At 33.7% G+C, this 25,446-nt stretch overlaps 1 protein-coding gene and 1 long non-coding RNA gene across 2 annotated transcripts; one reads left to right on the top strand and one right to left on the bottom strand.

The window, feature by feature from the left end:
- Positions 1-1,600: 1,600 nt before the first annotated feature.
- On the bottom strand, positions 1,601-5,161 carry LOC130677179 (uncharacterized). Its single transcript, XR_008991549.1, has 4 exons — positions 5,147-5,161; positions 4,797-5,033; positions 2,287-2,389; positions 1,601-1,875 (listed from the first exon to the last, which is right to left on the bottom strand). It is a non-coding gene; the product is annotated as an uncharacterized LOC130677179 (long non-coding RNA).
- Positions 5,162-19,371: 14,210 nt separating this feature from the next.
- On the top strand, positions 19,372-20,505 carry LOC130677713 (rh5-interacting protein-like). The gene is made up of 3 exons (XM_057484559.1): positions 19,372-19,568; positions 19,643-19,888; positions 19,991-20,505. The coding sequence occupies exons 1-3, from the start codon at positions 19,376-19,378 to the stop codon at positions 20,245-20,247; spliced, it is 696 nt and encodes a 231-aa protein (XP_057340542.1). The 5' UTR covers positions 19,372-19,375; the 3' UTR covers positions 20,248-20,505.
- The last annotated feature ends 4,941 nt before the right edge of the window (positions 20,506-25,446 follow it).

The raw sequence follows: 25,446 nt of genomic DNA on the forward strand, positions 1-25,446 counted from the left end.
TTTATTTTTTTCTCTCATTTTCTTTTCTTTACTCTTTAATTCTTTTTTCTTACGCTTGTTCATTCTCTTCCCTTTTCACTCATCCTATTTTTCTTACCGATTGCAACCCTGAGTTACATTTTCTTGAAATTATATTGGAGACACAAATAACTAAGAACTAGGATGAGAAGTTTCAGTATATCCATATTTTGAACTGATGAAATACTGAATTGAATACTGATCGCATTTACAAATATCTGTGTTCATTATGTTCCCAACTATTTCATTTCAGAGAAGTTGTGCTCGATGACGTACATTATTTTTTTAGACTTAAGCTGAGTAATTTATTTTCCAAAACGGATTGAGCTGTGGGGCCGGTCATCTCCTTGAGCTCAACAGCAGCAGAATGGCTTGCAGGGTGAACCTTTCTCTCCTGTTTTTTGCAAGCAACTTGATAACACATATCTAAGTCGACTTGCTTTCAGACTGCGCCCGTGAATTTACGTCGCTCAAATAAAATAAACAATTTTCAATCAAAATACGATGCTTACATGATTATATCTGAGCAGATATAATAAGATCTAATTATGTTGAGTGTTGTATTTAGTTCAATGCTGTATTTAGATATAGTGATATCTGATCAGACCGTACGAGATACACGCAAATCAGACCAGATTTAAGCAATTCTCTATAAAAACAAGATGTTTACATAATTATATCTGAGCCGATATAATAAGGTCTAATTATTTTAAATGCTGTATGTAGTTCAGATATACTTATATCTGATCTGATCTTACGAAATATATGCATATCTGCCCAGATATAAACATGCCTGATATTGAATCTACCGCAGATCTAATTGTATCTGATTAGATGTGACCAGATATAACCGGTTGTTGGCCAGATATAATGAGATCTGATTATTTCTAAATATGAGATATGATCAGGTATAAATAGATCTGCTAAGATATAATTTTATCTGATCAGATATAAGTATGTTTGGTCAGATCTAAATCATTTTTCCCAGGAAGAACTATGACATCTTTATAGAAATCGAAAATAATTTCAATAAAAAACTAAATTAGGAATCGTACAAAAGTATTATACTCTAGAAAAGTTTATGAAAACATGTCTACTTTATCGGTGTGTGTATCAATAACGTGACGATTTTTGTTAAATTTTCTAATTCCTTATCTATACAAGATTTCCGAATGGTTTTTGAAATGGTAAATAGTCCCATGGGAAATTGTGGTAAAAATTTATATAGAAACCCATAACAGATTCCCATATAGATTTTGCATTGTGTGGATTCCAATAGGGACCCATGTGAGAATCTATATCGGGATCTACGCTGGATTCCTATAAGAATCTGTATGGAAATCCATCCGAATACGCCGTGTGGAAATTCAGATAGGAATCTAAGCTTGATTCCCATATGGATTTTTTTCATAGGGAGAACCTTATATAGATTTGGTTTGAATTTTCTAATTGAAAAACTCGTTTGAACTTGATTAGATCCTCATGGTACTTCTGGGAAACCGGAAAAAGGATCTTGTCGGGATATGGAGACAAAGTTTTTTAAAATACAAGGTTGGATATCCTGAATGAATGAGAATACATATTTCATGTTCATAGGAATGACAATGTTTATTTAGTTAGTTAGAACCTATTAAAAAATCAAGTATCAATAAAATCATTTAGCCATAAAAAAATCTCTTGATAACGGGATTGTAGCCAAGGATCCGAATATAATTTTTTCCATGTCTAAACATTTCAAACCTTATGGCCGGCGTAAATGGAAGCGCCACTAAACGCCTGGTCAAGGCACGTACCTTCCAGATACCATGTACTGCACTCATAACCTTCACAACAATTCCGACCTTTTAATGGGTGACACTGAAAGTAAAATGAATTTTTTTAATTTTTCTATTTTTCAGATGACACTTTCTAAATTCTTTTAATAATAAAACAAATGGAAATTATAATCACTACACGTGAACTATAAATTTTCGGAACAAATTTTCATGTTTTCGAAAAAACTTCTTGACACAGATCCATGAGTTTTGAAATTCACATTTTGCCTATTTACATGAGTCTTAACTAAATCGTTCGAACGTCCTTAATTTATAAGTTACGGACTGGCACGTTAAAGATATTTGCTGTCAACAATTCAGTTTTCTTGGCAGTAGTGTTCAATATTTTCAAAAAGTTTATTTCTGAGTTTTAAGTTACAGATCAAAGTTTATTTGTTGATTCGTTCTTCGATTTTTCATGCTTCTTTTTTATTATACTATGATAATTTCTTACCGCATTGCCCTGACATCCCTCAGCTGGATTCATGTAGAGGCCAATAATTAAGAAAATTGATAATAGTAAAATGATTTTTGTCATTTTGGTTTTTCGTCTTAAGCTGTAATGAAACAATTGATTGAAAATAATTCAGACTAATCTATCAAAGATATCATAACAATGGTTTTATGGTATTTTATAGGGAATTAAATTTCCTATCAAGTTATTTAGTATCAGTCTCATCTTACTGCACACCTTAAGCGCGAAAGCTCTGAGCGTGATTTATAAACGCTCGATTTTCTTAGGGTACCTCAATCACTTTTAATCATCTCTACACTTCTTAATGTATATTAAAATAGGTCAAAACTTATATCATTAAATAGAGAATTTATTTATACAAGTAATGTAGATGTCGGGAGCTGTGGGGTCAATTAATTAACTGATTTCTTGTGATCTCTATAACTTGATTGAAACGGCTCATAGGCCTACTTTTTAAGTTCCCGCTAAGATTTTGGAAAATCCAAAAAGGGAAGTTAGTGGTTTCCGGCCGATTTTCAAAAATCGAGTTTTAAACGGATCTTAACGTTTTGAGGTCCTAGGAAGCTATTCGGACAATTTTCAAGATAATGGCTGAGCGTATGTATGTGTGTACGTACGTACGAACGTATGTATGTAAATATTGTGTAACTTTCGAACGGATGAACCGATTTGACTTTTTGAAGTGGCGTTTGACACAACTCATTTATTCCACCAAATTTTGAGAAATTGAGCATATATGGTACGGTACGTTCGGAGATATTTCCAAAATTTTATTCCAAATTTTTTCAAAAATGCTTTTTTCGGATAACTTGCGATGTACTCGATGGATTGATTCAAAAATTTTATCAGCTTTAAAACTTTATAACCGCGTCGAATGCTGCTTCAACCATCATACTCGGTTTTTTAGTGCAAACAAACAATCGTTGAAAGAATTTCGGGAAAGTGTTTTTTTCCTATAAAATCCAAATCGTTGAACTTATCGATGACAATTTTTCGTTGAACGATAGTAGTTAAAAACTGCGTTGGATGTCACCTTAAACGTCAAAATTATTTCACGATTGTCGAAAAACTTTTGTCAAAAACCTATTCGAGCTCGATGAGCTCAGCAATATATTTTGATATATTTGTAATTTTGGGCTCTTCGAGATTTAACCGGAAGCTTCTGAAATTTTGTTCGCTTTACTTAATGAAATCAGTGAGTTATTTGCGGTAATTTACGTATTTAATGGTAATTCTTCTGAATGCTGGAAAAACGGTAAATTATAGTATTTTGTCATACTATACCTTAAATTACCGCAATGTACCGTATTTTGCTGTATTCTACCCTAATCTGCGGCAAATTCACAGTAAATTATGGAATTTTGTGATAAACTACGGTGATTTACCGTAATTCGGATTTGCTAGGGTATTTCTTAAACTATTAACAAAACGATTGCAATGAAGTCTGTAGTCATTGAAAGATGCTGTAAAATGGTAAAATTGGTTTAATTTTGAGTATATTTGACAAATCACATACTAAGTTGTCTAGAGGAAAATGAGGACAATTGATATTTCTTAAACATTTCTTCACTGATATCTTTTGAACTCATGGACCGGTTTTGACGTTTGAGGTCGCATTAGACGCAGTTTTTTAGTATCTGTTGCTGAAATGTTTTTGAAAATAATCAATTACACATTTTTTATATGAAAAAAATCGTTGTTTGAAATTTTTTCGTTAACGATATCTCTTGAACAAATGATTCAATTATTATGATTGAGGTGGTATTCGACGCGGCTTACAGAGTTTAGGAGGTGATTGGATTTCGGAATGAATCCAGAAAGTGAGTCAGGAGTTATCAAAAAAATATATTTTTGATAAGATTTTATTTATGAAATATCTCTAAACGTGCTGTGCCGATTATAGTCAATTCCATAAATATTCTTGGAGTTACAGAGCCACTTTAAACGCTACCTCAAAATGCCAAATCAGTTAATCCGTTCAAAAGTTACAGAATATTTACATACAGGCGTACGTACATATATACACACATGCATACACTTGGAAATCCTGTTGAAAATAGTCAAAATCGATTCTTAAGACCTCAAAACTTCAAGCTCTGTTGAAAACTAGGTTTTTCGAAAATCAAACCGAAACCAATAACTTCCTTTTCTTGGAAAATTTTAAATAATTTTAGCGGGATGTTATAAATTGTTATAGTAAAGAATTTAACTGAAATGAAGAAATCTCATAATGAAATTAATAATTTAAAAGTTGGATAAAAATTTATAATTAAAGGAAAAATAAATTAATACAATTAAATAAACATAAAATAAAACCAATGATCAAAAATCAAATGAGCGATTGAGGTGTGATTTTAGATTTTCCAGCAATAATTTCAAACTATTCAACATAACTTTCGATAGTTTTAAAGTTATTATAATTGGAAGCTCAACCAAATTGCAATTACGAAAATCTTCTTACAGAAATCAATTAAAAAAAATTTTATTACCGTGATTAGTATGGAAACCTTCAATATACGTCTCGTCAATGCAAGACTGAGTACTGAACTAGAAATATATTACTGTAATATTGTGAATAAGTGAAGTCGTTATTTAACTGTTAGTTTCATCCCGAGTTTTTTTATATTTTTGATGCACATAAAACAACTTATATAAGATTTTTCTAAGAAACATCTATTTCGTCACTCAAGCTATTTCACAAAAAATCAACTACTGACATCGTTTATCTGAAAAGTTCAAGTTCAGTTTTATAAGAAAAACATTAACACGCATAAATTGCGCGTTAATTTTATTGAAGCTGTGACGATAAATTTTCAAGGATGGGAAATTTAAATAATACTTTGCATGTTGACAATTGATTGCTGCAAGCAGCATAAAAAATTCTAGCTCTGATATGACACAATACTTAGACAGAGTTATAAGTTTATAATTAACCCTCGGTTACTCGCGCTATACGGTGATTCCCCGCACAACACTACTCAACCTAATAGAGTTGACGTGAATACGAGTGAGACACCAGAGAAAGCGCGTGTAGCGGAAGGTCAATTCAAAAATTCACAATCATAACGCTTAAAGCCACGATAAACTAATCACAGCGCAAATAAAAATAGAGAGTCTGGTTCTGACCTTAGATAATTGTTAAACTAAAAAAAAAATCTGGGCATCGGTTGGCTCTGGGGGCCAGCCCCTAAACTTTCCGCTGTTTTCGAGCTCTAAGGCTCGAAAACATTAGTATAAATACATTTTCGAGCTTTTAGAACTCGAAAATACTTTTTTTTCTCTTTTCTTGTGAGCTTTACAAGATCAAAAGGGTTACGGTTTATGTTAAAGTTTAAAAATTTAGAATAAAAAATAATGAATGAATGAGCGTTTTTTATATATTTATTTACAATTATGTTCAATAATTAGCTCAAAAATAAGTATTTACGTAATACGTTGTATCTATGTCGTGTAGGTATATCGTGATACGAGCAAACATGACGATTTTTAGGCAGTTACTTCTAATGACTTATATAAAGAAGAACATATTAGTTTTGAGTAATTATGTTCAGTAATTACGATGTTTTTCAATGGAAAAAGCAGATGTAGATTTTACATTTATTATTCCGTCCACAATATCTCTCGAATGGATTATATGATTCGGACGTTCTTGGCAGCAATCGAATGCTTTTATCGAGTTCTAAATCTGATTAGATTTTGGAATTAATCGATTCGATAGATTTCGAAATATCCATGAAAAACGGAAACAAACATTTTTTTTTTTCGTATTTTTTAAATATCTCAAAGTTTATTTTACTAAATGGTCTAAAATTTAGAGGTTTACATCCACACACACACACACACACACACACACACACACACACACACACACACACACACACACACACACACACACACACACACATACACATACAGACATCGCTCTGAAAATGTCAGAATAGCATCCTAGCACCTTCAAATGTCGACATATGATGAAAACCCGGTTTTTGAACATTGAGGTGAAACCAATAACTTCCCGAATTTTTAAAAAATCGTCGATTTTCTCAGTGTGTGTGTGTGTGTGTGTGTGTGTGTGTGTGTGTATGTGTGTGTGGATGTAAACCTCTCATATCTTTTTCATGAATGAACCGATTTAGATGGTTCTTGCGGCATTCGAAAGATATCTTCTGAACTTAGATTTTCAAAAAAATTTCAGACCATTTTGTCAAATAAACTCTGAGATATTTAAGAAATACGAAAAAAAAAAAAATTTTTTTTTCCGTATTTCTGTTTTTTGCAAAAAACGGTTTTTTGCAAATATCGTCGAAACGACTAAACCAATCATTCCTAAAATATTATCAGCTCTAGACCTTAATAAAACGCGCCGATTGCCACCTCGACCGTCTTAATCGGATAATCCGTTCGAGAGATATTGTCGACGAAAGAATGAAAAAAAATCGTTTTTTTTTTTTTATTCGTGAATATTTCGGAAACTATCGAATCAATCAATTCAAAAATTTAATCAGCTCTAGAACTTGATAAAAGCTTTCGACTGCTGCCAAGAACGTCCCAATCAGATAATCCGTTCGAGAGATATCGTCGACGGAATAATAAATGTAAAATCTTTATCTATTTTTTCCATTGAATAACATCATAATTACTTAACAAAATTACTCAAAACTGATATGTTCTTCTCTATATAAGTCATTAGGAGTGACTGCTTAAAAATCGCAATGTTCGCTGGTATCATGATATTCTTACATGATGTAGATACAACGTATCACGTAAATACTTATTTTTGAGCTAATTATTGAACATAATTGTAAATAAATATATAAAAAACGTTCAATCATTCATTATTTTTGATTCTAAATTTTTAAACTTTAACATAAACCGTAACCCTTTTGAGCTTGAAAAGCTCATAAGAAAAGAGAAACAAAGGTTTTTTCGAGCACGAAGAGCTCGAAAATGTATTTATACTAATGTTCTCGAGCTCTTAGATCTCGAAAACAGCAGGAAGTTCAGGGGCTGGCCTGCAGGGCCAACCGATGCCCAGTTTTTTTTTTAAGTATCGATTATAGAGATGGTACTTATACAAATTATGGTAACTATTCCTATCTATATAGGTTTCATTCCTATACGATATCGAATTAGTCCCTATGGAATCATGGTAATCGTTACGATGTCACTATGGTTATTGTTTCTGTCATAGTATATTAATCATTCCCATGATACTGCGTCAACCATAACTATAATTTTTTTTTTTTTATACTTTTATGAGTGAATTCAATGTTATAAAAGAAAAGAACTGAGAAAAAAAATAGTTGCTGAGTCTCTAAATCGAAACATTAATTTTTCTCAGTTTCTTTCTATTATAACATTGAATTCAGTCATAAGAGTTAATAAAATTATAGTAAATTTTTTTTGTGAATATACATTAATTACATAGATGAATATATATGGTTCCATGCGTTTTGGTCTCTGGACAGAATATCCCCTGGACAATTGATCCCCTGATGGTTGATCTTGAGGACTTCTATTCGAATCGGTTTTTAAATGACAATAACTTAGAACAAATATTTATCAGAATCAAGGGAAGCAGCCTAAACATCATAATTGGGTTTGTTTGTATGCCACCTAACTCATCGTACGAGTCCTACCTGGATCACGTAGCAACGCTATCCTACCTGAGTGATAAATTTACTAACTCACACCTACTTATTGTCGGTGATTAAAACTTGCCTAGCAGCGTACCCAGTTCTAAGTGTGAGAAGCTTCTGTATGAAAGTACAGCACTTTTAAAATGCCAACAATATAATAACATTGCTAACGATAATAATAACATACTGGATTTATGTTTTAGTGGTTTAGTCATAGCAGTAGATAGAACTTTGCCTTTTACCACAGAGAACGTATACCACCCGGCGCTCGACATCGAATTTGATTTCCAACCCTGCCTCAAGCCTGCAAATCATCTGTCTTATGCATTAAGAAAGGCTGACTATGTCAGTCTTAATGCATTTTTCCAAAATACCAACTGGATTGAATTTTATAAATAGAGTCTATTGATGAAAAAGATGACTGGTATTATAACAAAGTCACTAAGGCAGTTCTGCAGTTTGTTCCAGTTCATTCTAATAAGACGAAAAATTTTCCTTGTTGGTTTAACAAGAAACTGATAAACAAGATCGAGCTAAAAAATAGCCCATTCTGAATACAAAAGAAATAATAACACGCAAAACTATTGACGATTCAGCATTTTAAGACTCGAGAACAATAAGCTCAGTAGGAGTTGGTACAAAAGTTATGTTAATGAGGTGGAGAACCTGGTACGTTACAAATGAATTCTGGAAATTCATGAAGTACAAGAAACGCAGCAATAATCATATACTATCTTCAATATTATGGAACAATATTACAGCGGAGTCAGGTATGGAAATTAGCAATCTATTCGCTATGAATTTTGAAAATACTTCTACAACTGGAAGCACAAATATTGATAATAGTTGTAATAATAATAATAATTATCAAGCCACTACAGGTGTACACAATGTCAATCTGCATGAATTCCAAGCTGACTTCAACCAAGTATACGAGCTTCTGCTATCTCTGGATCATAAAAAAGGAGCTGGCCCTGATAAGTTACCGAACGTGTTTCTGAAAAACTGCGCAGTAGGCTTCTGCAAGCCACTTACACACTTATTCAGCAAGTCATTACTTGAAGGTGTTTTTCCTGTTGCCTGGAAAACTTCATACGTCACTCCTATTTCATAAACATGGTCAAAGGTCGGATGTCTCTAACTACAGATCAGTATGCATTCAATCGGCTCTTGCAAAACTCTTTGGAAAGGTGGTATAGTCTCAATTGACTACCTCTTTTAAGGACGTCATAACTACAAATCAGCATGGATTCACAGGTGGAAGGTCTACTACTACCAACTTGTTCACCTATGTTGACTACATACTCAATGCATTGAATACTGGGACCCAAGTACACGCAATATACACGGATTTCAGTAAAGCCTTCGACAATGTCAACCACGATATAATGGTACAAAAATTGAGCAACTATGGAGTCTCCGACAATGCACTAAGCTGACTACAACCTTACCTCTCTGATAGGTGACTGCAAGTTAGAGTGGATGGTCACATATCAAACGAATATTACGTCACTTCCGGAGTTTGCCAGGGAACTCATCATGGCCCTATCTTGTTCAATATATTTGTGAACGATATTGGTATAAAGTTTCAATCAGAGTACTTACTGTATGCTGACGATCTCAAGATCTACAGGACAATAACTGGTGTCTAGAATCTCATATACTACAAAACGACATCAATGAACTTCTTTTTTGGTGCCAGAAAAACAAACTAGACCTGAATATCAAAAAATGTGCCGTGATGTCGTTTTCGCACTCTCCAACTAAAGAGCCCACTAACTATTATTTGAGCAACGAGTTACCCATGAAGTCGATGGTATCAAGGACCTTGGCATCATCATAGACAACAAACTGACTGTTACATCACATGTAGACAAAATAACTCACCAGGCCTACAATATACTTGGACTGGTAACGCAAACCAGTAAGGAGCTCAGCAATGCTCAATCCCGGATTTGTCTCTTCTCAGCTCTAATACTGCCCATTTAAGAATATGGAACAGTAATATGGTCTCCATTTACAGATATCCTTATCAACAGGGTTGAAAGGGTTCAACACAAGTTCTGTAAATCCTTACTATTCTCCAATCCTAGGATGAGTGTAGGATCTACAACAGAGGATGTACGAAGAGAATGTGGGATTAATAAGCTTATTGATCGACGGGAGGCTGCTGATCTGATCTTTTTTATAAAATTTTCAACGATCTCATTGATCCACCGGACATCTACAATACCTTCAAGCTTGTCTCCAACAATCGAAAGCTTAGGCATAGCTGGTTATCAATAACCACCAACTCAAGACGAAACTATGTGATAAATAGACCAAGCAACGGAATATCCAACTTAGTGAACTCCCTGCATGACTTAGTGAACTTTTTTTGGTGGCTCCTACCAGACTTTCCGCTCCAATCTCAAAAACCATATGTTGCAATATTATTAATAATACTGATAATTCTTACGAGGCATCACTAAATGAGAATTTATTTTTTTGCAATTTTCGAGCTAGAATTTTTAGATTTAAAAAATTTATAATTTATAATTTATAATTTAAGAAATATCCAAATTGATTTATAATGCTGATTGACATTCAAATAAATAAATAAAATTGCGTTTATATGGTGATGTGGCACATGAACAGTGAAAAAGTAGCCAACTACCTATTCAGGACTATCCCGAAAAAAAATTCGAACATAGCCTAAATAAGGACCACCCTACTATTTTTATATATATATATATATATATATATATATATATATATATATATATATATATATATATATATATATATATATATATATATATATATATATATATATATCTATAACTATATATATATCTATAACTATATATATATCTATAACTATATATAGAAATCAAATAAATTAGAAAATAACCGTCAATAACCGACAAAATAAATCAGATTTCACTTTCCAATAATAAAATATGACCTTTCGCTCTAATGGCAGCCCAGAGAAGAAGGAGATTTCTTCTCCTCGTTACTTTCGTGGGTCCATCACTTTCCCACATGGTGATTTATGTTTTTCGCACCATCTACGATCTTACGCTTTGAGTTGCCCTCCATTTCTAATTTGGCTTAAATAATCGGAGTGTCTCACAGCTCGGAAAGTAGAAAATTCATCAGGGAATGAACAAGTGGATAATAACTTGTTGGGAACCCAAAAGGTATCAAGTAGAGATAAGCCTTTTACATAGGTTATGGGGAGAAGTTGAATCCCACCACTAATTCTACGCAACCATGTTAACCAGCGTTGGGAGTCTGGTAATACGGAGGGCCACTTTCCATGCCCACTGCGATCAGAGTCTCTTAATTTCCTGGAATGGTAGTAGTGTTTGACCCGGAGGAGGTAGGACTCGTGGTGGCTGTGGTTAGATACCACTTTTAATGAGGATTTTGAATTATACCTCCGGTTAATGTCCACCTTAGCCTTCATTTGATTATATTTTTCGACTAAGGGTATCGTTTGGCCGGAAGATGGGGATGTTACGCAGCGCGTGTATGCCCAAAAAGGTGAGGAAACGGCTTTCCGTCAAACGGAGGTAGACTTTGGGCCTGTTACATTAAGTAGATTACGTTGATTATAGATATATATTAGTTCGATCCCAATCCACAAGATAGCACTGTTAACCCACATTTCTCGCAGTGACCTATGCCTGTTTCAATATATAACATTCCCAATATTAACTATCCAACACAGCGTCTGAGGTGGTTTATATAACAGATACACTAAACCTAGGGAGTACGTAAGAACTGTTGTATACAAATTTACTTATTCTCCATATTGCTCATTTCATTGTAGGAATCATTGTCTGTACGCAATCCTCTTCACCTACACTTAAATAACGTTGTGAGTCTCTTTGGTGATTGGTGACGTACGCAAAGATTGCTTCAATTCAATCCTATACGCAATAAAATCAATTCATGGAGGGACCCAAACTAGAATCCTATGTGGATTTCCACATGGCATTGAAGATGAATTTCTATAATGTTTCCTATAGAAATCTAGCGTCGATCCTGATGTATGAAGGTTCTTTTATGAATCCACAGATTTCTATATTCATTTCTATGAACTTTTACATAAATCCTTACTTTGCTATATGGATCCATACTTTCCTTTGAGTTCTCATGTAATACAACATGAATGTTTTGAAAAGTATAGTACCTCTCTAAATACATAGATTTATGCATGATTATATATTGCTTACAAAAATTTTGGTTTTTCGGAAATAATCCATTTATCATTATTATTTTATTCCTTTAGGTAATGAAAAAATCGGTAGGTGGGATATTCATGATATAGATAATAGTTCTTGCGCGTCTCTATATTATTGGTACTTTAAAATACAAGGCCGTTAAGTAATTGTCAAGTTATCAAATAATGTCGATTAATCGTTGGACTATAGTGAGCAGTGTTGTTTTTTATTTTATTAATATAAGAAACATTTAATTTCGTGAGAACCCACTGATTGTACGTTACGAAATACATTACATCGAATAAAATTGTATAATGTTCATTAAATTCAACATATTCATCTTTATTCTAACCAGCATTTCTATTTTATTATCGTTTTGTAGTGATCAAGTATATGGAAGTGATGAACTATCGCATCATCAGTGTGCCAAGACAAACAAACCAGTAACTATAAATTTCTATAATTTAATTATTATTTTGAGTGTTTTTTATTATAAAAAATAGTAAAATCTAAGTTTGGCTGTTAGAATAAATTTATGATAAATTTAATAAAAACAAACTTATGTCTTATTAATGATTGTATATTTTAATTCACTTCCGTTAGGTTTTACAACAATATACACTTATCCAAATAATTCAGGGAACAAAAAAAAAATAAAATTACTGAAAAAACGAACAAAAAAATACAAGACACGTTTTACTTTATTCTCTATTGCGCTTATTCGTTTTTTTTTAACTTCCCGCTGAGAAAATCGACGATTTTCAAAAAATTCGGGAAGTTATTGGTTTCACCCCAATTTTCAAAAATCGGATTTTCATTATATGTCGACGTTTGAAGATGCTAAGATGCTATTTTGAAATTTTTAGAGCGATGTCTGTATGTGTATGTGTGTGTGTGTGTGTGTGTGTGTGTGTGTGTGTGTGTGTGTGCGTGTGTGTGTGTGTGTGTGTGTGTGTGTGTGTGTGCGTGTGTGCGTGCGTGTGTGTGTGTGTGTGTGTGTGTGTGTGTGTGCGTGTGTGTGTGTGTGTGTGTGTGTGTGTGTGTGTGTGTGTGTGTGTGTGTGTGTGTAAACCTCTCATATCTTTTTAATGAATGAACCGATTTAGATGATTCTTGCGGCATTCGAAAGATATCTTTTGAACTTAGATTTTCAAAAAATTTTTAGACCATTTAGTCAAATAGACTCTGAGATATTTAAGAAATACGAAAATGAAACAATTTTTTTTTTTTCGTTTTTTTTTTGGATATTTTGAAAACTTTCGAATCGATCAATTCCAAAATCTAATCAGCTCTAGAACTCGATGAAAGCTTTTGATTTCCACCAAGAACGTCTCAATCAGATAATCTGTTCAAAAGATATCGTCGACGAATGTCAGGATCCCGTCAGAACCAGATGCTTTACCGGACTTAGTTTTTGCTAGGCTGTTCTCAAGTTTCTCGATTGTTATGTCCGTATCAAGTATTGGGTCAGACGGTCGTAGATATGAGCAGTTCCCAGAATTCTGTAGCATTGCGGACATTCCTGAACTTACATCGTAATTGGTGTTGATATGCTGATTTTTTACTTGTCAGGAGTGTCCAGTATTTAAATTTAAGGTCGTGGTATTCAGTCCACAGATGAGAGGGTTGAGGCTAAGTTTTGCAGCGTGAGAGTAGGTTTCTGATTTCAAATTTCATAGTAGCGCATTCTTCACTGAACCAAGGCTTTTGGCAGGGCTGAATTGCGGAGGTTTTAGTCGGCTTCAATAACTGACTTTCACCAGTGAAGTCGACAATTGCAGAGTATTGATTATTACATAGGGCGCTGGTGTACATATGAGCGAAGTCACTAGTAACTTGAGGGGACCATGCCATTAAGTGCTTACAAGTTTTTTCCTTTTCATTATCCCACTGCAGTGCAAATTGTTTAGGTGCTGCATTTATATAAGGTACTGTATTTACAATACTATCGCATACTGAGTAAATGTCAATGGAAATTGGGGAATGGTCCAAGTTTGTGACTAGTTCCTCAACCCACATGTCATTAACGAGATCTAGTCCTGCGTTATTCCCCTAGATCATATCGACAACGCTGCACCCGCTACTATTCGAGAACGTAAATTGTCTAGGTGAGTCTCAACGAGTACGTCCATTTGTAAGAAAGAATCCATTCGCTTTGAGGAACTCCAACATCACTTTCCCTCTTTGGTTGATGGTGAGGTCATGTGAGAGTCTGATATTATTGAGGGAGGAGCTGGACGTTGCTTCAATGTTCGTGTTCCCTAGCGCCTCGAGTCTCACATTAAAATCTTCAGCAATAAACAGATCAAAGTGGTGTGAGGCGTGAATATCATCTATTATGGATTGCAGATGGATTAAGTTTTCAGGTAGGTCCTGTATCAGGTGAAGGTAGACGGATATGGTTATTATGGTTAGACCCTGCATGTAAAGTTTCAACAGTATCCAAGAGTTACATGTATGGAGGGTAATAAATTCTCCATTTTTTGCAATTAATGTTAATAAACTGCCGCTTGCTCTATCCGGGTCTTCCTGGGGTTTTACAGCTGGGGACCATGTTACGTTCCATGACGTTAAAGCATGGGAAGTAATAGGAGTCATACTCCAGGTTTCAGAAACTCCAATAAACTGTGATTTGAGAGAGGTAAGCTACTCTAGGAGGTTACCGAGGCCGTGGAAGTTCCAGAATGGAAGCTTTAAGCTGTTTGAGTCGTGTTTTTTGGGGAGATCCCCCCGCACCCATTTTTTAGATCACCCGGATCTGTTTGATCATGGCTATTGTCTGCCTGCGTTTAAGTATCGGCATTTTTTGGAATTGGGACCACTATCTACTCAGAAAAGTTATACTCAAAAGGTTTACCATCGAACAAAATTTTCTGGCGTTGAATTTTAACAGTTTTGCCATCTTTTTTCAGTTGTTTACTGACTTCTCTCAGCTTCTTAGCAACTAATTCCTCTTCTCGTGTGAGGTCATGATTGACATAAATTGGTACTTTGAGATTTCTTTTCTCAGGCATGATTTGGTTCTTGGTTACATGATCTTTTAATGTGACTTCGAGTCTATCTTTGACTTTACCAATGACGTTGGCATCTACAACACAGTTGTTTAAATTTAAATGTTGTGTAAAAAAGTCGGAGGCGGTTTTTTTTGGTGAATTTTGACTATAACGTTATTTTTCCTTATTAGTCTATCGTACGTAGCTCTCGCAAATTTGGTAATTTAATTCTCGAGGTCGTAGAGTTCACCCGAAAGGTTAGCAGCTAAGCAAAGTGTTGAGTTTTCGTTCTTTTTTTCTAACGTACTGAGACGTTGACTTAGCTCGACAATTTTATGTTTTAGTTTTTAGTTTTCACTGACAAGATCGTTTTTGACTTCTTGAATCTTATCTAGGCTATCACGGTAAGCAGTCGAAATCTCCTCTGAAATATTCTCACGTATATTGTCTAATCTATTGGACAGTTCTTTCTTGTCTTCTTTACGCCGACTATCCATTGTACGAAGTAGATCGTCAAATGACTTACACTGTTTAGTTTCCGAACCCATGTTGTTGTCTTGCAATAGCACTTGACTTACGTTTTTTAGAGTGCACTGTATAGGAACTCTTAGGGTTGATGGTGATGATGATAAAGAGCTGTTTCGTTGGAGGGCTGCGACTGTTAATCCAAGCAGGGTCCTGTTCCCTTTGTTATTTTTTATTTATGTTCAGAAAGAGTTCAGGAAATGATGTGACAGAACCAGAGTTGCTTTCACTGAGGTGCTGTATGTTAGTTGGCCGTATGCTAGTTGGCCGTATGTTAGTTGGCCGACTTTTACGCCCTTTTCCGTTACGGTCTTGCGTGGTCTGAATTGCAGGTTTTAGGCTGCGAGTTGAGCATGAAAACTAGTGCGAGATGGTTTCAAACTGCCGCTGTAGAAGTAGTAGTAGGAGCGGGGCTTGGAGGGGACTCGACAGTGTCACTATCTATGCAAGTAGTACCAACTATAGTACGACAAGTGGTACTAGATGTAGCGCTCGTGCAGTTTGAACTCATAACCACCTTTACAGATCCCACATAACCTTTAACTCATAAGCCCAAATAAAATAAATCACGAAACAAAAATTTCGTAAAAACTGTTTAGAAAAAAAATTGTGCATTCGATTGTGAGAAATTAATTTGTTTATAATAAAACACTTCTCAATTTTTAAGGACTGTTGTGTTACAATAATTGTGAAAAACCGTGGCACACTTTATGAGCGAACATAATTTGTTGACGTACCAACTTAAACTTTCAGACGGTAGAACAATACAAGAAACACATGGACTTGATAAAGGCATGGGAACGTAGTTGGGACTGATGGAGCAATAAAGTGATTTAGTTCAGCTGGCGAGATGGTGGCAAGAAATAGATACTTTGTTATACAGAGCTTAGAGTCGAACTCTTGAGGATTAAGTTATACATAATGGATTTATTTAATTTTTTGTTGCTCTCCGTACTTTGACTTATAGCAATAAGTATTTTATTTTAAATGTAGAGAGAAAATGTTTGGACTTATGACAAAATATGACAATAAAATATAACAATATTTGAGTAAAATTTACCAAAAAAGTAAAATTTAGACTTTTTTTGGAATTTCCAAAGACTAGGTAAAACCCTCAAAAATAAACTCGAAGCGTGAAATGTAACGAAAAATACATTTATAATAGCATGAGCAAAAATTTAGGTTTAATAATAATGAGATTTGTTATTTTCTTTTTTTTTTAGTGCAATCCGTATCATTTACAGCCATGTTGTGATAATAATTCATCATGCCAATTGAGAAATCCAGATAAGTACTTTGTCTGCAAAGGAAAAGGTAACTTAGAGTTAACCGTAGACTCAATACCATCTTCGTGCCCTACTATATCAATGATATTCTCAAGCGTATTTTAACGTATACATAAAAACATTTTCAAAATAGTGTGGAAAACGGTTGTCTCTACTGATTAGCAGCAAACCTTTTAATGTTTTCGATTTCTCTGAGCTGAAATTGATGTTTTTGAACTCTCTAAGCTTTTAAGTCTTAAACACAAAACTAGAAATAACTTTTTTGCTTTTAAATTTGTATTCGTCAAAATATTCGATAAAGGAAGAGCGTAACGGTAACTAATAGCATTTTAGGTGTGGGATCCTTTACAACAGTAGGACAATGGTCGTTTAGTAGCATTTTGAAGACCCATCTAGAGTTTATATATCATGATGAAACCTACATCAATTAAGTTTATTATTTATTATTACTATCGAAAAAATAAATTTGATTATATACATTTATTCCTCTCGAAATATAGCGAAGTTGAAATCGTTCTGTATCAGTAATGAAGATTGCAGAGAAATTATGCGAGCTGTATGTTCATCAGACTACGAATGCATTTGTAAAGTAAATTATACCAGAATAAATGATACATACTGTGCACCATCATTGGGAACATCGTGCTGGGGAGATGAAAAATGTGCAACTGATAATGCTGTTTGTGTTGATAATTTATGTCAGTGCAAACGCAATCATGAAAAATTTGATGAGCAATGCTTGCCAAGTGAGTAGATCAGTTTCAAATACTATTCAAATAAATGTGAATGTTCGTTAATGTAAATCAAATTCGATCCGAATATTTTGTAACAATATTTTTGATATGACAAATAGAAGACTGAGCTTGATCAGAAGAATAGTATAAATCAATGGAGCGTAATCGTTGACTATGCAAGATAATTTCTTATCGAAATTCACAGTACTACCCCGTTGGATCTGAAATAACGGGTTTCAAATGAACTTAAAAATAACAATTTTTCCAAATTTTCTCGGATAAATGATAGCATAATGAACTCAAATGTGTTGAAAATTATAATATCTTCGTTTTTATGGTCTTTTTCGATCACCACATGATATCATACAATTCGTTCTTCAGTTAAAGTAAAACAACCGACAAAAATCGAAAAAAACCTCTTTTTTAACATTTTTCTCGGAGATTCTATATATAAATGAATTGGTGTTAGTCGAAAGTCATTGAATGCTTTATTTTAATAATTGACATTGATTTCTATCTGACGACATTGATTTGTATTACATTATCTTGAATAATAATTCTAAGAACGCTTGTTTATTAAGTCTTTTGGATGTCTTGATTTTTCCAAGTTCAATATAAAACGTACCGTTTCCAAGTTTGAAAACACCAATAAAATCAAAGATATCAGCAATCTAAAAATATTAAAATTACGTTTTTAAGCTTTTTGAGCTCGAAAGCAGCGGGAAGTTTTGGGGTTAGCCCGCAGGATTACCGATTTACAAATTTTTTTTTAATTTTACATTTTCCGATTAGATGATTATTCTTTATTTAACGATTGCAGTGATGATTGGTTCTCCTTGTGAAAGCGATGAAATCTGTAAGAAAGTGAAATTTTCAAAATGTTCTCGGCAAAAATTCTGTATCTGTTCATTGAATACAATAGCTATACGCAGGACATTATGCTTACCATTATTACCACTACTGAATGAACCTTGTCAATTGAACTACCATTGCAAAGTTAACAACTCAATATGTGTAAACAATACATGTCAATGCAGCTCTGAATACTTCCCTCGATCAAACAATGAATGTGAATTCAGTAAGTTCATTTTAAATGGAATTACGATAGAAATTTTACTCAAACATGTCTCGAAGAGCTTTTATTTCTAACGATTAAAATAATACTAAATAGCATGACACTATTAGATCACAAAGGAAATACCGTTTAGTTGTTTTTAAAATTTAAAACAACAACAATTATCATAGAATGCTTTTACCACATTACATGTGATTATTTTTTTCTATTCATTTGATGCAGTACGTTTAGGTATGCCGTGTGAAAACATTTTATTTTGCGAAAGACACATTAATCATTCAACATGCTCTCAGTATAAAAAATGTGTATGCGACCATGATCGATACGTCATGAAAGACAATAAGTGTGTGGTCTTATTTAACGCAAGGTGCCAGACTGATGATACATGTACGACAGACAATGCTATGTGCATTGATAATAAATGTCAATGTAAAACTAGTCATATTTATGATGGATCCAAATGTATTCCAAGTACGAAAATTAGTCAGTCATAATGCTAGTGATTAATCAATATTGCACTTGAATAAATGTCTATGTTAATTATTTCAGAGTATTTAAACGAAACTTGTCGTGCGAATACAGACTGTGATGCAATAAAATTTACAATGTGCTCTGAGAATAACAAATGTGTTTGCAGACATAAATTCGTTCCAATGAATAAGTTCACCTGTACACCGACTGTAGGAGCATCCTGCACGGAAAACGTAGAATGTCAACCTGCTCGTTTGCTGTGTCTAGATAATAAATGTCAATACTATACTAATTTTTCTACTGTGTTAAATAGTAAACCTGTACAAGGTCAGTGCACGCTTTGTTATAAAAAAAGAAATAATAATTCGTTTTCAATAATCAATTATATTTAATTAATAAAGTTGCATTGGGAAGCCCATGCCAAATAAATGCAGATTGTACGATATTAAATTCAAAGTGTGGTATTCATAAAAAATGTGTCTGTGGCGCTAATACTTTGGCTCTCAATGAATCAACTTGTGTGTCGATTTTACATGGGTCCTGCTCGAATGATGATCAATGTTATCCTTTTCCAGTTCGTTGCTCGTATAATAAATGTCAATGTAATCAAGATTTTACATCAGTGTCTGCAAATCAATGCATTAAAAGTAAGTATAGTTTATCATTGTATTTAATGTTTAAAATTTCCATCATTTATCGTTAAATTTGAATTATTTCACTAGTTAATATCTAAATATTTTATCTCACAGCAAATCTACTATATTCTTGTAGTAGTGACTTAGAGTGTAGTGACCTATGGCATTCACGTTGTTCAAATGATGGCAAATGTGTTTGTAGATCGAATAACATTGCAACAAATAATTCTACATGTCTACCCATTTTAGGTGGAAATTGTTGGAAAGACGATCAATGCACGACCGAAAATTCAGCTTGCATTGATTTTCGGTGTACGTGCAAGCCAAAATTCATTGCTGTTGCTAGAAATCAATGCGTATCTATTGATTAATTGATTGAATGTTGAACCAGAAATTAATTGCAGCATTTTTATGGAACATGAGTAATCAAATCTTCACAGAAAAATATTAATAATCAATTGTTTTTCATTTATAGTTTTAATGTTGTGATCGTTTCAGTGTCAAGTCATATCCATTTATGTGTTATCGTTCTTGTTACTTCTCACAATGTTTATAACATTTACCATCAGACGATTCCTATTGCAGACATTTCATAGGTTCCAATAGGAATTCCATTAATGTAGACCTAAGGGGTATTGTCTAGACCCTTACACGTTTATAACTATTACAAAACAGTAAAAATGACTTTGTTTATTTATATCTATTTATTCCAATCCAATTTAACATAAAAATAATACAGAAGACAGAAGTTGTGGATATTTGAGTGTTTTTGAAAAGGGGACAGATGTTTCCCTGTATGCGTTAAGGCAAACATTTTCCAATGCATCACAATAACGGTTATCGGAAAAAATAGCCCCGAAAAATCGACCCGACAAGTCAATTTTTCAGCTGACTACTAGTTTCGTGTGAAACTTCAAACTCGGCTTCACAATTTGATGGTATCATGTCTTTCAATGTCTGTCAATTCACTTGTTAATTTCTTTCATGAAACAAGAACAGCTTCAAGGTGTCCAGGGGCGAAGCTCTGGTGGGGTCCAGAGAGAAAACTTTGGTAGGGCCCAAGAGCAACGCCCCGGTGAGGGTTGGTAGGCGAACCCCACTAGATAAATATAACAAGTATCATTATTTTGCAAAGGCAACAACATATAAGAAAAAAGGATTTCTTCTATTAATTTGTAATTGTTATATGTTTAAAATATCACTGTTTTTAAGGATGAATTTGAGGTTGATATTGTGAAAATTCGGATTCGATGAAATCCAGGAAAAATGATTGTTCTGATTGATAGAAAAAAAAATCACGGTTCTATTGAAATATTTTTTCCTTTGAATCTAAGTATCAAAGATAATAGAGAAAAATTATTAGCCGAATAAAAAACATCAGATGCTTGTATCCGTTTGTTTTTTCTGATCTATTTTCTCCGAGTCTATTTATTCCAGGTCTATTTGTCCCAAGTCTATTTTTTCCGGCACCTCACAATAAAATACCATAACATTTATTTTAAAAACACAATTTATAAGAGAAAACACGGTATATCAAAAAGAGAAACTTACCTATAATACTAAATATTATAAAATTCAACAAAACAATTACGTTCTGAAGTACAACACAAATGAACATTACACGTAGGGCATGTGTAATTTGTGGGATTTTCCAGTTGACGTTTAGCACACTGCATGCACCTACTTCTATCATTTACTTTTACCACTACATGTGAAGGTGTTTCTCGTTTATGTATATGAGAGATACGCTTTTTCGTCATAACAACTGACGATAAAGCTCTTCGGCGAGAGGGAAAATTACCAATGAGTGAACGAGCCACTACCTGGCAAAATCTACTAGGCTTGAAAGCAGAGTTCTTTTAACACGTTTTGCTTCGTGCAGCTTGCAATATATAACATACGAATTATGAATCACAATATTCAATAAGTCGAAAAATAATCTTAGGTAGTATTTTATTTTGGCCTGTCAATCTACTCCATAGCGTCATTTTTCCTGATCCATAAGATCAACCCCTCCCATATATATTTTATACTTTATGACGACTTTAGGGCAAGTTACAACTACCTTGTACACGCCTCTTGACTGTCGTTGTCGATATTGGTGACAAGAAATTTTTCAATAAAAAGACAGCTCTGTTATCCTTTCATTTTATAAAAGATACTCCTATTACTGCTGACCCTGAAAATATCTCCTCGGTTCATGCTTTTATAGGACGAAATATTTTTTGGAAGAATCTTTCTATTTTAGCGCACAATTCCACAAGCGTTTCCCTTCGTACTCGCCGGTGTGTACTGGATATGAGGGAAATTGAAAAAATTATGAAAGTGTCACGTAGCGATTCAAACGTGAATCGCTGCGCGCGCTTTCCCATCTCGCCGTGAATTTAACAACATCTCCTAGCAAATAAAGCGCATTTATTTATTATAATATTTTATTATATAAGTATTTATATTGTTTTGATTAATTATTTGATTATGATTTATTTATGATTTATTGGAATTATTGTTTAGTATGATTGTGTTTTGATAATTATTTTGAATTTTATGTATTTAATCTATATTTTCATTTCAGTTAGTAGCACACGTGCGCGTATATATTGTATAAAAATATCGACCGAAGGGAGAGTAAGTCGATATAGTGGGGATAAAAATCGATGTATCCCTTCCGCCAGGTGGTGCACTGAAATAATTATTATTTCATTGTTTAAAGGGTTGATTATTATTATGTTTATAAATATTGATGAATAATATTATTTAGTTTATTATTATGATATAACTCAGGTCGTGTAATTAATCTAAATATTTCATTTTAATTGATAATTTCGGGTCCGAGGTCATTAGAGGGGATAACACGTGAGTGATAGCCATCCCTCGGAAAACCGACGCGGAAAAATAATTAGAGAGGACCGGGCTATTGTAAAGGTAGGACGTGTTGTTGTCCGCGATTTTAAGTAAAATTTGTTTTGGCCCAGTTGCCGTGAAATGATAATTGATAAATGAAGAAAGTTAATTTGGTGATGATTAATTTTGTTATTTTGAATTAAAAGTATACAGTTTATATGTTTTTATTGTTATTTAAAAACTCAAGAAGTAAATTATTATCAACGCTGGTAAGTCATCTGTATTATCATTTGTTGCATCGGCTATCGCTGGACCCTCGGTAGAGTTGATCGCGATATTTAATTGTTTAATAATTGAACCTGAGTTATTACTTATAATAATAAGTTGAGTATATTCGGCGTATGTTCCAGAGTTTGGTATACGTGCGTAGACGCGTCGAATAAATTCCTTAGACTATAATGAGTATATTATTATTTTTTAAAATTTACTATAAAGAATTAATGTATGGTAAATGAATTTTGGTATTGTAATATTTTATTGGATTTATATTTATAAATATATTTAAATTAAATAATATGAAAGAAGGATTCCAGTGATAGCCAACATTTGTTTGTTCATTTCCTGGATATATTTTAGTAATAATTATTCCTTATTTATTTTATTCATTTTATTTAGTTGGTTATATTTTTGGTTTATATTGCTTGGTGCATACATTCTCGCTCGAAATTTGGTCCCGTGATCTCTCCCCTGATTTGGTATTATTTTTGTCCGTTTTGTAAAAACGGGCTGGCGCCCTCGTGTACTAACCCAGCCTGAGGAGCTGGTTCAGGCACACTTTTATTTTATTTATTGTTTAATATTATTATTTACGAATATTTAACTATTATTATTTTGAGTCATATATTTATTATTTATAATTTATAATTTTCATTAGACGTGGGTGATCACATACGGTTTACCGAATTTGTTCGCGTCTCCGTCACGAAAAAAAAAACAGTATACGTTATAAAAGTATAGTTCACAATTTATACCCTGTAAACCTTCAGATAATTGCAATGCAACGTCAATACGTATTTTAAATGCCTTATCATAAGAGAGATCAGTCGGTTCTTTAGAATTGTCACTAAAATGCAAGTCCATACGTATATATTCGGAATATGTAGTATAGGCATCATATTAGCAATGTACAGAACTCCCATGTCGGAATCAGTAGACCAATAGCTTCTGAATGGAGGTAAGCAATGATACCCCATTACAAAATTCATGCCAAGGAAAGAGTTGGCTTCTTCATTAGTCATGGTGAAAAATCGACCATTTTGTTGAGCATTACGTATGGGTTTATGAACAATAATATCATCTGTTAATTTTTCAAAGCCTGCAACTGCATTAAAAAGGTTAACAAAAGTCAAATCTATATCTGGTGTGTAGATGCTATCCAAAATACGCAGTTCAGCGAATTTATAACTTTGCTTCTCACAAAAATCGTATGGTAAGTATGAATTCTCGCGTCAGTTGAAAGAAGGGATATTGATGCAAGGTTGTTAATTTTTAATAATGCCCTCTTCTAAAGATGATCAGCGTGGATCAGTTTCAACAGCCAGCATATCCGTTTATATATTTTGCGCTAAAAACGTTTTGTCTTTTTCATCTAGAAGCAATCCATCTTTGTCATCGTTGTTGTCAGCCATTAAGACCTCAAAAATATCGTTCCCCTGCAGTAAAAACTGTCTACGTCGATTTAAAGACGTGGCCTGTCATATGATATATAAAAATATGAACGATAAACTAAAAATGATAGCAAACAAAACAATATCTTCAGTTTGAAACAAAGGTCTTTTTTGATATGAATAGGAACACTCACGTCCTGTTATATTTTTAACTTCCCGCTAAGAAAATTGAACATTTTCAAACATTCGGGGAGTTGTTGGTTTTGGTCCGATTTTCGAAAATCGAATTTCTATCTTATCTTGACGTTTTAAGATTCTGAAAGCTATTCTGACTGATTTTAAGATGATGTCCGAGTGTATGCATGTACGTACGTACGTATGTAAATGTCTGTAACTTTCAAATGAATGAACCGATTTTGATCACTAAGGTGTCATTCGACGCGGCTTGTTAATATCTAAAAGCTGTGGAATATTGAGCTTGATCGGTAAGGTGCGTTCGGAGATATTCCAAAAATAAAATTTTTTCAAAAATGTTTTTTTTTTATAACTTTTAATTTGCTGGATGGATGGATTCCAAAATCTAATCAGCTCTAAACCTTTATAAGCCGCGTCAAATGTCACCCTAACCATCGGTACTGACTTAAAGGTCAAAATAGTGCTAGGTCACCCGCTATTTGGGCCTGGCACATCCAATTTCTTACTCATGGTTGTGTCAAGCTGGCATGAGAGTTTAGCAACTAGTTGGCCAATCAGAGAAATTGGCGGCTAACTACTACCCGTTGACGCACTTTTAAACCAATGGGAAAATTCGCTGGTTCAATCATGCTGCACACGTCACCACCGAGTCGAAACGAAGGAAGAAAACGCGGCCATTACATAGCTTTCGCTATCTCGTGTTCAACTGCATGGCCTCGTGCTTCTAACGCTTTGATAGTCTCTCTGTAAATTTTGCTACTTGCAATTAAGTTTGAATCCGCTAATAAGTTGTAAAGATATTTTCAATAATAAGTTCATATACTAAGGCGACTATGTATCGAGATTACTGAATTGTTCGCGTCTAAC

Source organism: Microplitis mediator, chromosome 11, assembly GCF_029852145.1.
Source record: "Microplitis mediator isolate UGA2020A chromosome 11, iyMicMedi2.1, whole genome shotgun sequence".
NCBI lineage: Eukaryota > Metazoa > Arthropoda > Insecta > Hymenoptera > Braconidae > Microplitis > Microplitis mediator.

Excerpts from the sequence above, each read along its gene's own strand:
- LOC130677713 (XM_057484559.1), top strand. The coding sequence starts at position 19,376 with ATGTGCTCTGAGAATAACAAATGTGTTTGCAGACATAAATTCGTTCCA. Across the intron at positions 19,569-19,642 it reads AAATAGTAAACCTGTACAAG|TTGCATTGGGAAGCCCATGC; the intron begins GTCAGTGCACGC and ends TAATTAATAAAG. Across the intron at positions 19,889-19,990 it reads TGCAAATCAATGCATTAAAA|CAAATCTACTATATTCTTGT; the intron begins GTAAGTATAGTT and ends TTTATCTCACAG.